We start from the raw sequence: 15,259 nt of genomic DNA on the forward strand, positions 1-15,259 counted from the left end.
TGTTGAATGTATGTAATGAAATGGTTATTTGCTGCTATGTAATTTCATATAAATGCTGGAATGTTAGAAACTGTGTATTTGATTTTGTTAGTGTTGTACAGCTGAGGATGCCTCTTTAAATCACTATGGAGCGCTCACAGGGCGCTTCTCTTCTGTGGTGTTGGAGCATACAGGAATTTCTTTTCTTACTGTGTTAAGGACAGGGTGAGGTGTAAAAACATACCAAAAAAAGCACATCCCACAATTAAAGCTGTGTTGGTTATGTTGCTTTCATAGAAGTTTTTCTCCAAAGCATCCTGAATCTCTCACATGCTAGTTGAGCTTTAATAGGGTGGGGAGTAATGGAAAACTCATTGGATCTGTAATAGCTCTTCACTTGACTGCAGCCAGCAATAACAGCAGGAGCAGCCAGAGATAAGAGAGAGAGAGTGTGTGTGTATGTGTGTGAGAGAGAGGGAGTGGAAGAGAGAGTATACGCACACCAAAGCTGCCACTTTTTTTTTTTCCCCTCACTCTTTTTTTCCCCCCTATCCTAGGATCCAATGATAGCTGGACAAGTCAGTAAGCCCTTGCTGTCACTGCAGAGTGAAATGAATGCAGAGTTGAGAGGTGAGGACAAGGCAGCTACTTCAGACAACGAGCTGAATGAGCCCCTGCTTGCGCCTGTGGAATCAAATGACAGCGAGGACACTCCCAGCAAGCTCTTCGGTAAGTCTGTCTAGGTATTTCATTTCACTGCTACCATGTTGTCCGGAAGAGCAATCTCCCCCCCGTTCCTTTTTTTTTTTCCCCCCTTCTTTTTTTTTTTTTTCTTTATTCCTCCCCCTGGCTCTGTTTCCTTGCAAGTACGAAGGAGTAGCTTGGAGCATGCAGGCATACAGCCCTCTGCTCCCATTGCACCTGGTTACCAGAATGACAGCATCAGTCCTGAAAACTTGTGGCAACAATGAACTTATTTTATGCAAGTTGCAGACATTTTATGTTTTCTTTTGATCCATGGTCTCTAATGTAAACAAAATGGGAGGGGGGTTATCTTGGAGTAGTTCATTAACATTTATTGCGTTAGGTGCTGATGTGTGTCCTGTGCTTCCAGCTTTTTCTGAGGCTGGATTACACTGAAAAGTTCTAATTTTATTTGGTAAAGATAAAGCTGAATGAAGAGAGCTGAAACATTCCCATAGAAAACACTCTGTACTGAGTAAACAAAGGCTACCAAAGGTACTGCACATGGAGCTAACATTTTTGAGATAAAAATGAAAGCCTGCACAGAGAGAAAATAGCTTTTGAGGGTTTATTTATTTTTAAATAGTCTAACTTGTGCCGGATAATTGTAAACTTTCACAATCAAAACAAAAGCAGCAAGTGTGGCACTCCAACACAGACATCTGTCATTCAAATGGATGATACCCTGTAAGCCAACTCAAGCAACTCTGATCTCTAATCAGAAAAGGGAGCAGAGTTGTTGAGGCTCATGCTTGAGTGATAGATTTTGATAGATGTCTGTGCTAGAGCAGCACTATATGGTACGTAGTGACATTTTGCGTTTAGACAGACTGCTCTCCTGAAGGAGTTCCTTTTAATAATTTCCATTTGTGACTTGAGACAAAGCTTAATAGAAGCAAATAATTTCCTTCTTTTACGTGGTCCAATAGGTGGAAGTTGAAGGGAAAAATATGTTGTTTAAAGGGAATGCTGCTTTGAGGGAGAGAGGGTGAGAGCCCGTTTTCTAAGATTCAAGTTCTGATTTCATAATCTGTAAGGAAATCTGTAACAATGTTCAGATTTCAGTATCCCAGCTACAGTAAGAGCTGCAAGGGTTTTTTAAACAAAAGAATACATGCAATTTTATTTTAAAATGTTATTCACACATTTCTAAATGATGTAGTACAAAATGTTTTGCTAGACAACTTCACTATAAATAGGGGAAAATAATAGTTAAAAATCCTAAAATTTAATTTCTAGATTATAGTAAAGACCATTACTGAATGTCACATCCATTTTTAAGCACCCTCTTAGTAATCCTTGTTTCCATGGCAAGCTTAATTGCCATTAGCAGTTTGAATGTACAAAAAGTATATAATAGTTGTTTTAGTTAATTTAATTCAGGAAAGAACAGTAATGTTTAAAATTCAGAGGGCTATTAGTTATCTAGAGTAGTATAAATATCTTCAGCTGTGTTTGTCTTTTATTTGCTCAGATGTTTAGGGTCCATCTATTAAATATAACAAGGTTTATACAAAACAAAACCCAGAGTTTTAATTCAAAATGTCTGGGTTTAGATCAGGTAAGTCATGTAATAAAAGGCAGGGTATTTTTTGAGCCATTGTCATTTGGATGCTCTGCAGTGATAGTGAAATATACACAGACACTTTCATTAGATTTGCCGTGTGGGATATAAAATGATGTGCAACAATATATTGTCTCCTTCTGAACTGCAAATATAATTTATGTCCCTAAGACCACTAATGAAAAAGCTACAAATACATTGTGCTGTTTCTATTGGTGAGTGTAAGACACTTGACAGCCTGATTCTTATACTGCTAAAAAGGTGTTCCCAAGTAAACAAAAGTAAGTTAAATAGTTCAAATGCCTCAGCATGAACTTATCTAGCATTTATCAAGCTTCTACTACAATTATGGCAGATGATACAGATCATTTAGCAGCAGTCCTTGTCACTTAATTTTGATATCTTTGAGAACATAAAAGAAAGAACAATGAGACTATTTTGATATCTTTGAGGATCAAACTGAGGAAATCTATTTCAAATAGAGATGATTAGCCTTTATGTATGCTTCCCTTAAGATGGATTTGCAGTAAGCATTTGAAATACTTGTGTGTTATATACTTTGATACATAAAAATGGAGCATTATTTTATAGCTCTTTCTCTTTGTTTAATGTTATGAATAGCATGTTAAGAATGCATACTTTGGGCCTTTCTTTGCAGTCTCTGAAATGAAATTGTTTGTGGATGTGATGGCATAGTGATTGACTGTTCTTTCCTCCAACTTTCTTCCATGTGATCAGAGATAATAATTTTCTTTTTACAAAACAACATTTAACACACGCTGTATGAAAATTTGCCCAGAATTTTTATTAAGCAGGAGCGGGAGGGGCATTTTAGAAAGTCAAGGGGAGGAGACAGGTTGATAGAGAACAAAGTTTTTCTACGCTACTGCTTTCAAGTTTTTTGAAAAATTTGTGATAGTCATGTACTGACTTAGTTGCAGAGAATGACCAGCATTTAATTGTCTTGTTGAAGTTGGCGATATTAAATGTTTCATGGCTTGTAACACGCCTTATTTTCATGTAGATGAACAGAGTTGAATTATTAGATACAAAGAGCTTTCTTCTTTCTCACCGGACACACTCTGCTAAGCTTCTTTTGATGGATGTATTTATTTCTGCAAGGCCCTGCATTGCTTACCTGTTCCTTTTTCTAAAATCCTCCTTTTTATCACACTTCCTTGTTTCAGCATTTCACTGCATGCCATAGAAACACTGGGTATTTAGTTTTGGTAGCAGATAGCACAACTAATCATAAAAATGACACCTCTTCAACAACAGTTCCTGCTACAGGTGAGGAAAGGGCAGGACTGCAACTAATTATACTTATTTTTTACTTAGGAAGATAGGCAGTTTGCTTTTGTTTCTCTATGGCTGCTTTGCTATAAGTGACAAAGCAGGTAAATGCTGCAGCTCCTTGGCTCTCAGAAATACCAGCAGAAGCTGGCTAAGTTTCTGATGATCCAAAATAGCTCCCACCTGAAACTGGTGCACAGGCATCTGGGAAGACAATTTTGTCACACAGGTGCAGGTGTTACCTGCAAGTAATGACAGGGTGGGTGTGCTTGCTTGCTGCTTGCCTGCTTGGTTTCTCTTGGTGGTGGTTGTTGGGTTTTTTTGTTTGTTTTTTTTTGTGATTTGTTTTGTTGTGGTGTTGTTTTAAAAAAAAATCTGTAGTCTCTGAGTTTACATCTGTAATCCTCCTCCTGTGTGTTTATACCAGTGGACTTTTTGGAATCTGCATACCTGCATGCAAAAGACTTTTGATAGTGAAATCACGGGGAAGGAGGAGGGAGTAAAAACATGGTGAAAAGTACTTTCCCAAGTGCAAAATGTTGGTAAAAAGACTCATTAGCTCAGAAGTAAGAGTTCTGATGTGTGGAGTTAGCACAGCTACAGTGTTTCAGTTACAGAAATGCTGGTTTTGGTGAGCAGTTTGAGGCAAAGTTGAGTTGCAAGAGATCTTGTGGTTGTATGATTATTATTTTTTTTAAATAGTTTTAAGCAGTTTCTCGTATTTTAATCATATGATGTAAATAAGAAACAGAGGAACTGATTCTGGCTGTTGGTATTCCTGGCAGTGTCATTTTCAGATCAACTCGTCATACTCTGCAGTATACTTCAAAATAGTATCCTGGCCAAGTGCCATGGCTCTTACTACAGAAAGCTTTTGTAAACGCTGAATATTATCTTGTCTTGAAGAAATACACTGGGATTTGATCCTAAGTTAATTCTAGTTTTCATTTCATACAATATATTTTAACAAGTTTTGAATAAACTATGAAGTATTTTCCTGAAAAAAAATCTTAGTAAGAAAAATAACACTTCAGGGTTAGCTGTATAGTATTGTAGCTGTTGAGATTCAAACATTGGTACAGACACCAGGGTTAAGTTGTGCAGAAAATTCTCTGTACGGTAAAAATCCCAGGAAAGAAGTGGCTAGCCCAAGCACCAAAAACCCTTGTGGACTAGGCTGGCTTTCCTGGAGTGTTAGATCCAGTCCTCAATTCATTCTTAATTGAAGGTAATCTGTGACATAATTAGATGATGGTAAAAAGAAAGCATGTTAAGGTAATTTTACTGCATTATATGAAGTAGCTCTTTGAGCCCGTACTTCTATGTATCAAACTTATTGAAATAAAGCAAACTGTAAACATATAGTGAGTGCAAGACCAAGCCTATTATTGTGGAGTACAAGTGTTTCCTATTTAATAATTTCAGAGCAGCAAAAAAAATTGACCGCTAACTATTTTTTTTTGCCAACAAGGTTTTGTTCCAGTGAAATTAAATCTTAGTTTTCTTGTGCTGGATCCGATGACTGTGGTTTCATTTGGTTCACTACCAGCTTTTGACTGTTTTCATAATGCTGTGTATGCTTGAAGTATGGAGCAGGGACATGCGAGTTAGATGAATCTGCACACATTTCCATAAGCAAGGGTTTCTTTTCAAATGCCTGTATTGGCTTTGGGATTTTACTTTCCTTTCCCATATTGTTATTCGTGTTTCAGAACTGTGTGCATCTTTCTGTCTGAGTATGTACATATATTCTGTAGAGGAACAGGGTAGAAGTTGTTTCTAGATGATTTTGTTTTGCTAGTTGTTTCCTTGTACTGCTCTTTAAGGAAAAATGCATTATCCAGTTTTTTATTTATATATATATATTTTACATTGGAGTTGCCTTGATTAGAATTTATGGCACTGGAGTCATTTCAGTTACGAAGGATAAAGGACTAAATTGTCTTTTACCTCTTGAGACAGTGGTCTCTGCAGGTCAGAGCAGAGGTCATTGCCAGGTTGCTGTGAGGAAGCTCACATTATCATCATTAACAGCATATCTAGCCTGTGGGGGAAAAAAAAAAGGCCTTCAGACTAAGAGCTTTCCTTTCATCAGTGTATTTAAGGGTGATTCTCGGTATTTTGGTTATATCCTCAAATTTTAAAGGCTTATAAGATCTCTGCCTGTCCGGATCTCTTTCATAAGTTTTGGTAATTATATTGGAATAAAGCAATGTGTGTTTGTCTCTCATGCTGCATTTTAAAACTCTAGCAAATATTTCTGTTCTGATAGGGAAGTTCATGGCCCAAATGGTCTCAGTGTTAAAATCAGAGCATTCTTTTACATGCATCAAACATTTGACATATGTTTTATCTGCATACAAAGATTCCTGTCTCTTCACATAATTTTATTCAGAAATTTCCACATTGTGGATCCTTTGTTCTGAGACACTATCGGTTATCCATTCGATCTATAAGGGCCATAGGACTGATTCTGCAAATGCCTGAATGTGTGATACCTTTACTGAAGAAAGTAATCTCTGTATTAGGAGCACTATTTCATTATAAAGACTGTCAATAAGGACAGTTATTGGGTGGCTTGTTTATAGAACTGGGTCATTAGACAGGCTTGCAAGTCCATTTTCTAAAATGTAGCCGTGTCTTGCTCAATTAACAAAAGAGTTTTCAAAGAATATGAAAATCTGGCTATGTGATTGATTGTTATTTCTGAAGGATTTATTTGTCATGAGCACTTACTTAAAAGTGATCTTGAGTAAGTACTCTGAATAATATTATTGTCTGATTCCTTAGCAGAGCTCTTACTGAAGTCAGTGGGGGATGCACCTTCAAATGGGGAGTAAATGCCCATTAAAGCCTAAAAAGAGGTTATGAGTGTTTAAGCACAAAGGACAATGTAATGGTAAAATAGAAAATCCATCCTTGGCTTGAGTGTTCCTGCTGTGTGCCTAGGTATTGCAGGTAGCTCAGGCAGTGGTGGTACTGATGCTAGCATGTATATTCCAACTCTGAGGAGACTGGAGTCTTACTCCTTTAACCTTTGATGAAAAGTGGTATCATGCTGATGAAGGACAAATATTGCAGCCCCACTTACAAATTTCCTTGCTTGTATGGAAATGAATCAGCCTCTTATTGGTGTGCCTAAACTGTGACAAAGACAGCCTCTTAAGAAAAAGCAAACAAACAACAAAAGCTATTTTGAGTACGAAGAAAGTTAATTGTGTTTTTTTTAAAGAAAATTGTTTGTTCTCATAAAACTCTAATTACTCTTAAACTTTTGAGATAAGTGTACGTTACATGTTTCTTAAATGAGGCTTGAAGTCTGGTTTTCTGTATTTCTGTACAGAATAACTAACATTAGAGAAGGAAGCAAAAAAAAAAAATTTGAAATCCTAGTATGTAACTGGTATGACTGAATGACAAATAGTTAATTTTTAATTAGTTAATCTTTCTTCCCTCTGCCTTTGAAGTTATAAAAATAACAACAAGCAAACCTGTTTAAAAGCAACATAAATGGCTGGCTGTTTCAAAGGGAACTTGCTGGCTACTAGACAGTAAACAGGTAATTTGTGAAAGAAGTGTTACTTTCTTTGATTGAGATCCTTGCTGGTTTGTGTTCTGAGATTAATAATAGATCAGACACTTGCACATTAAAAAGGAAGCAAACATAGAAAAGGGATGGAAGGAGAATTGGATGTTTCTATTGGACTTCACATGATTAAGCAAGTTCTCCATGGAAATGTGTGGGTGATGCAAACAGAGGCAAAGTTAGATTTACCCAAATGTGCACATGGTGCCACTTAACACCTCTCTTGATTTCCTTATGCTAAACAAAGAGAAAGTAAGTGCTTATACCAAGCTGGCACCCTTTCAGGGGGCAATCTGTATAAAGTTTCCTGCCGTTAGGTTAATAAATTTTTAAAAAATATCCAAAGGCAGAGATAGCGGTAGGAAGCTCATAGTAACAGTTGCCATTCTCCCGTGGATCATTTTTCTCTTTAATATCCTATGTAGCACTTGATTTTCCTTGTTGTGTTGTCTTCCTAGGTTTTGTTCTTTCTGACATTTGAGAGTTGTTCTTTGTTTTAATTCTTCTTCCTCGCTAAGCTTTTTCTTCTGTTCCGTCTATCACCTGTGGCCTTTTTTGAGGGGTAGAAGTGGTCAGAGGATGGGATCAGCTTTATGGCTTTTTATACTTTGATTTAATTGTAAATTCAGCATATGTTTCTTCCATTAATAGTTTACTTTCTGGATTTTTATATGACTACCATTAGTACTAGTACTATCAAAATAACATTAATTTATATTCCAAATATTTCTGATGAGCTCAGTGGAAAAAGTTACATGAAAATGAAAATTTAATGAGAAAATTAGTGTTGAACAGGGGCAAAACAATAAGATTAAATGTGTCATAATTTGTGAGGTTTAACAGGAATATTATTTTGACATGGAAAAGGTTTGATATTTGTTAGTGTAAAGTCTTGTTTCTTTTTTTTCCCACCATATAAAAATCCAAATCAATATCAGTAAGAAACAAAGGAAGATTTGTATTGTGACATGCCCTGCTTTATGTTGTGATACTGCTTTGATGCTCTCGGAAGCAGGACTAAGCCCTTTTACTTTGAAAGCAGAGGTCAGCTAGAGAATAGTACCTCATCCCGTCTGGCTAAGGAAAACCTGCTGTTCTTAGAGAAACTGAAATTGGCTTAGTTGTCTAGGTATTCCAGGGATACTTACATCTACCAAATAGATGCACAACCCATGCCCCTTCCACTCTAAAATGTGTTTGTTTGATGCTTAAACTACTGCTTGTCCATTCCTAAAATTAGTTTGTATTTCTGCTTTTATATTAGAATATACAAGAAGAGTTGTTGGGAGAGTGGGAGTTTTGTTTTTCTTGTCAAATGTCCTTTCTTTTCAGAAAGGTAAAACAATTTTAATTCCTGAAAAGTTTGAAGTCATCTTAAGGAAAATGTTATGTTTTAGAAAACAGAGCAATCACACTACTTTGAAGTGATTATAAAAGTTAAATATATATTTATATAAAATTATCAGCCAATGTGACTGGATATGAAGTAAATTCTTTTAATGTAATAAAAAATCCAAGTCCTAAACCAATTCCACATTGCTCTAAAGATTTGAATGTTAAATGAATTTTAAAAAAATCATAATTCCTGTATAAAGAACAATATTCTCTACAGCAATATATAATTAGATTACTTCTTTGAAAACTGGCTTGACATTTATAGAAACACATTAATACTAGATTTTAAAAATATCTTTCTGTTTTTCAGTTCAGATCATCTTTGTAGGGGTAGATTCTATTAAGTCATTTTCATTTCCTGGGTCAGTCTCCTCTCTGACATAGTCCCACTTTCTATAATCGTGTTTTTTAGCTGTTGAATAAATAATTATTAGCAGTTAGTTGCCTTCTAGCAGAAGATAAAGGAAGTCCTCTCCCGGACCACACTTGACACTCAGCTTTGCTTGTTGTTCTTCCTACAAATGCCAAGGCTTGTAGAGGGCCAGTAAAAACAAAAGTGCTACCCTTCCTTTCTATCCCTCTCCTTCCTTACAGCCAGGGCTGGAGCCGTTCCCCTCCCTTCTTCTGCTCGTTGCTGTGTGTGTGCAGCTGGACAGCTGTGCATGGACATTTGTTGCTCGGGTCTACTCGAGTGCGTTTTGCCTCTCTGCTTTCAAGGTCTGCTTTAGGTTTCTGTGCTTTGTTTGAAGCTTAGCATTTGGCAGGAATTCCTTGAAGAGGCTGATCTAAAAACCTGTGTTTAATCAAGAAGCCAGATTAGCTTTTCAGTAAATATACCTTAAAGCATACTTTACAATATTGTACTAATAAGTATGTGTAATTATTTCTTGAGATAGCACAGTATTAACTGGAAAGGAAGAAATATAATTTGCATTCAGTCTAATCTCTTGAGCAAATACAATATGGGTCAGTTTTTGTATTTTCTTTTGTATGCAATTAGGATTTATTAACTGGGTGTAGAGATGTCATGTTTGCTTAGTGGTTTGAATAAACATGAGGCCAGATTCTGACAGGTCTCAGGTGACCATCCATCACATACTCAGGAAGATCATAGATTTCAATGGGGTAGTTGCCTATCAATGCTTGCATACCAGTCCATGGCCTCCACTTCTCTAATGTGGTCACTGCTCCACAGCTTCCCATGTTTTGGAGCTGAAATCAACAAAGCAAACATACTGACAGGAGGAAGCAACCACTCTGTAATTATGCTGTCTTCATATTTAACAAAAGATGAATTATTGAACCAGTCCCAGGGTTACTGTGGGTTTGTGTTACACTGTGCAGGTATGTGTAGGTAGTATTGCAAAGGTTCTGTGACTTCACCTCTGCTGTTTTGCCATGGGCAAACAGGCAGTAATGGCAGGAACGCCATTTGACCTGCTGCAGGGCAGAGGTGGTGTGTCAGAGCTTATGTAAAGTTTCCATAATGCTGGAGAACATTATCATATTCACATTATCATAATCAGACATTAAAAAATAATTAAGGACCATAAATGGTAGCTATTACTGAAACAAAAACATGACTAGTGATTAAGATGGGAGGGGAAATTGGACACATATATATGAGCTCAAAGGTGACTGTAAATGTACAGGTTTGATATTTCTCCTCCTTTCTTACGCTTCATTGACTGAAATAATAAATATTTGGGACTGCAAGTTGCAAATCTATCCAAAGGAAAAATGAAATTTACAACTAGAAGAAAGCAGAAAATGAAAATATATTCAATTATTTTTTTTTCCCCCTACTAATTGAATATACTTTACACTCATAAGCACAGGAAAATTAATGATAATGTCCAGTAAGAAAAACATTTGCATAAGGCATCTGAGTTACGTTTTTTATCTTCTGGTATGATGAGTGTGAAGGAAACTCTTGCACGCCTCTGTTGCTGGGATTTGATGTATTGCTTTCAGAGTGTCCTTATTTTAACTGCGTGGATACAGCACAGTGAACCTTCTCGTAACAGTTACTGACAAAAAAAAAAAAATCTTTCAATCAGCTGGTTCTGCTCAGTCTCCCCCACCCCCCACATCTCTTTGCTTTTATGAGGCAATGAATAAAAGAGGGACTAGATGATGCAAAGGTTTACTCAGATGAGATGTCCTAGTCAATGAGCAACTTCGGATTTGTGGGACTCCGGCTTGTGACCCTGGACCTCAAAGCGATTGAGTGTGGGGGCTGAGCCCTCCTCACATCGCTGTTACCTCATTTGTGTAAAATGATGGCTGGTGTATTTTGGATAGCACTTTATATATTTTGAGCTTGCCTTTGGTGGCAGCCCCCTTTCTAGTGTAAAGGCTGGTACTCTTCCAGCATGTTACAACATGGTGCATCTTCCTATCAGAGGCAGTGGGGTTGTACTGGAAGAGAAATAGAGGGCTGGAGGATGGTTTTGTTTTACACTGTGTGAAAAACGAGAGGCAAAACATTCATGCTTATCAGAAGGAGCAGAATCAGGCCACTTCTTGCAGTGATTTCTAAAGAAACTTAAAATTTATTTCTCTGGACTCTGGTCAGATTTTTGGTTATTTACTTTTAATAACCCATTCTTCTGATTTTGTATTCTCTGTTCTGTGGGTTCATATAACTGCTACATTACTAACCAGGTTAAAACAGTTAAAAAAACCCCTAACAATTGGGTTCCCTAAAAGACAGCTTACTGCTGACTGTTTTATTTTGTTTATGTCTGATATTTCTTAGAGTATTCAGATGGTTGTAATATACTAACACAAGAACTGCATGTCTTGTCATCTGTACTGTATCAATACGTTTTTATAATGATACAATAACCTCAACCCTGTAACAGTTTATGATCCATTTGAGAATTCTTATGGATTCTCAGAGTGACGGAGACCTGAAAAAAGAACTTGACTGCTTTTGCAAAACTGGTGCTGTGACAGGAAAAACTAGTGTGTCTGTGATTTAGTTGCTAAGGAATCATATTGATCTGATTCGTCATTAAACTTTTAAGTTTGAGGGGGGAAAAAAAAAAAGTCAAGCTGGCTGAAGGTGGAAAAAACAGTGATGTGATTGTGAGGGTCTGCAACACAGGTATAGTGTGCCATACCACTACTGATATTGATTTGTTATGATTAATAAACACAATTTTATGCATTACCCATGCACTGTATCTGTAACAGTGCTTTTTTTAGAGCGGAAGAAAATTGCTTCTTGCTCTTTATTTTTCATTGACTATTTTTAGTCAATGATAAATAAAGAACTCTAACAGCAGTCTGAATGCAGGAAAGACAGGACTTTAAAACAGAAATGTAGCTGTAATGAATAACCACAAGTGAACTACACACACACAGCCATCTTAACATTTGTAATGGTGCTAATTTCCTCCTGCTTTTTAAAATACGCTTCCACATGAGCTCTCAAAAACCATAAAAGCTTGGCATGTAAAGTAAATTGTTTGTCACTTGCTGACGACCTGCCATATTTATTGTCAGGAGAAATGGACATTAGTTGGAAAAGCAGTTGTTAAAGGCCAAACAATTTTTAAAGATGGCAAAGATGTGCAAGGGCTTTCCTTTTTCTAACAATGAGCCACCCCTTCAGACATCAAAAGACAAGATAATAAGACACTTCAAGCACAATTCAAGATTATATTCAACATCTAAAGGCTCATCTCTTGTCAGTTTGCATTTACTCTCCAAGGGATGTGATGCTTCTATCATCATTCTGTCAAGAGGAGTCTGGCAGAAGCGATGAGGGCCCCTCATTTCACACACTTAGTGTTTTTTATGAAATAGCCCATGCTCATTCTGATTCAGCCAAAATGGAGAGATAATTTGAAGAAGGTCATGTACAAGTACAAAAATCTTGTGCTGATTTGTGTGATTAGAAGGCATTAAAATTGCACTTTTATATTAGTTCTGAGATGTTTTGTCGGTTTATTTAGTAATATGCTGTTGAAATATTAAAATATTTTCTAAAGAAAAAATGAAGTTGGCTTAAAACAACAACATGCACTATTATTTAGCAAATATGTTGAACAGTGAGCTATTCTAAATGACGTTGTTTTTAATATAACCTCAAAATGTGTTCACAACCCCTTTCCCCTTTGAGTGGGATGTTCAAAAGCTCCAGGGATGAAATCTTGGCCCACTCAAACGCGTTAGGATTTCACTGACTGGTGATTTCATCCTCTGGAGTTTTCTTTGGGTAAGGATTTAGGAGGCTGAATTCAGCATAATATCAATATGAATGGAATAATTTTTGCTTATGTAGGCATACCCAAGTACAGAGTAAAATAGTACAGCGCCCATAGGGTTACATACAGATAATGTCATTCATATGATATCACATGATACCTTTGATTTGGCAGGTGGGTATTTTGTGCCCTATTTGTATCCCATTTGATTTTGTGTGGGCAGCTGTTGTTGACCATGTTCTTCTAGAAACCAGAGTTGTGATAACATGATGTTGCCTGAGGACATATTTGCAGTCTCCTCCTTCCCCTTTTCAATCAGCAAACTTGTAATACGGCATTATATGTGCTATTCATGATAACTTTTTCAGTGAAATGAGTTGTGGTTGTTCTGAGGAAGGAAGGGGATGTGACTGCAGAAGCAGTTCTTTTAATTGTTTTCATAGGGCTTAGATTAGTGATGGAAGTACTAGTTAATAGAGACAGCATTTTAAAAGCAATTCTATTAATCCTAGCAAAATAATTTGGTATGACTTTGCTCTCAGGTAAACCATAGTAACACCTGTTAAGCAGTAGTCAGCAAACTTTTTTGATTGTAAAATTCTGTCCATAAGAAGCTTTTGAGCATACACCCCCAGTATATGTAGATTTAAAAATTATATATTTGTGTGTTATTTATAAATTATGTACATGTACTACTGTAGTAATATGTACATCATAAAATGTACACAAAAATATATATTTAAAAGGGTGAGATGAATATGAAATAAACATTATTTTAAAAAGATATTTAAATGTTATTCGGGTACAAAAAATATTCCTTCTGAACCCCAATGGGTTGTCTTGCACACTGCTTAGTGTGCATGCACCCCACGTTGAGGAACACTGCTGCAGGGGGCCAAGACCTGAAATGATAGTAAGTAAACTGTGCTTAGGCCTCCTGCGCCCAAAATCATAACTGAAATGGGTGGGCCAAAAGCTGTATTTGTTTTCACATCTGCTGTCTTACTGAATTCAGTGTGAGTCCCTCAAAGATGAGTGAGGCCAGAATTTAGCTCTTTGCAATTTCATCTAAGTAAAGTCGAGTCCTGAGGAGGATACTGACTGTGTTTAAAATGTGCAGTCACTTTGCTTGTGCAGAATGCTAGCTTTTCAGGAAAGAAAATAAGACTGGTGCTTTAGCAAGCTTTTTTTGGCATCTTTATTGGATGTCATGGATGAAACTTTCTTCTGCGGTATGTGTTATTTTCGTGTCATCTGGATCTTGCCACTTCTTGTCTTGGCATTACACAGCTCTTTTTGCTAACAAGGGATATGAGAAGCTGACAGGGAGAGGCAGGGAAAGGTGGGATGGAGTAAAACTGTTTTCCTCATTCCTGACTTTGTTGTTTTAAGCAACAAAAATAGAAAGACCGGATTGTGCTATCAGTATATCTGGTGCCTGAAACACGCTCCAGTATACAAAACATACGTGGACTGTGTAATCTGGTAGGGGGTGAGGCATCTTCATCTCCTGTTGAAACCAATGGGATGTGAGGCTGTTTAACCCCTCTTAGAAAGGAGCCACCACTGAGGGACTTGGCTGGAGCTGCTCTGAATGTTGAATCAGGAATTTATCAGCTATGATAGGAAGGAGCTGTGAAGGAATGTGCGTTTGGCCTTGTGGAAAGAAAAAACAAACCGTCTGCTCTATGGCTTACCTTTGCACAACACTGAAGAAAAGGTAACCTACAATTATGGTGCATTTCAAGGGTTTTCACAGGACAAGAAACCACAAGGGAGATGGGAAGCTGTGAAAAATTGTCAAAAAGACAGCTGGAATCACTGACTGACCTCCTGGTAAGATAGGCTAGCAACTTCCACCTCCATGGTACGGTATTTATGCTGCAGCGCAGAGTGACTTCTCAAAGGAATTTGCTCTCGTACACATGTAAATGCCTTTGTGGATATAATATATCAATGTGTAGTGTGCAGTATTTCTAGGGAACTTGTAAGGAGAAGTGAGTGTGCATTTAAACAGCTGCAGATGTTTAAACTGCCAGACAGTTATGTCCAGAATAAACAGCATTTTTTTGCTCTCAGCGAAAAGGCTTTCCTGCGTTATTCATAAGCCTATCTGTATTCAGAAATTTGGTTTCTTTTTGCTGAATTACTCTGGAGGAGAGTTTATGGCTGTTTCCACATCAGTGTGATTCTTTGTGCATCCACTCTTGCTCTGCTCCATGCTGTCCACTTGAAAACCCTCATTCTCTGAGACTGAGTGGGGAGACAGGGAGATGTTGCCTTTGCAGGATTCTCGTTAAAACATTAAGGATTGGCAAAGACTGAGGGGAAAATATGGTCAAAAGGCAGCATTAATGTAGTTGTGCAAGATCCATAGTACCACTGGATAGTGCAGGTGGTCTCTCTGACAGGCTTGTATTCTGAACATAATTTGGTTTCTAATGGGGCGGGATTTACTTATTAAGTTTTTACCAGGTCAGT

At 37.2% G+C, this 15,259-nt stretch overlaps 1 protein-coding gene across 4 annotated transcripts in view; it reads left to right on the forward strand.

Annotated features, from left to right (window-relative positions):
- Positions 1 to 15,259, forward strand: part of POU6F2 (POU class 6 homeobox 2) — a 313,722-nt gene that overhangs the window by 60,230 nt on the left and 238,233 nt on the right. For 3 of the 4 annotated variants that reach the window (XM_051610118.1, XM_051610115.1, XM_051610116.1), the window contains exon 2: positions 537 to 708. In XM_051610118.1, coding sequence (XP_051466078.1) covers positions 537 to 708 — 172 coding nt within the window. Of the gene's footprint in view, positions 1 to 536; positions 709 to 15,259 lie in introns of those variants that run through there. The other variant, XM_051610117.1, reaches the window with a different exon arrangement.

Source organism: Apus apus, chromosome 2 (genome assembly GCF_020740795.1).
Source record: "Apus apus isolate bApuApu2 chromosome 2, bApuApu2.pri.cur, whole genome shotgun sequence".
In the NCBI taxonomy this organism is placed as follows: Eukaryota; Metazoa; Chordata; class Aves; order Apodiformes; family Apodidae; genus Apus; species Apus apus.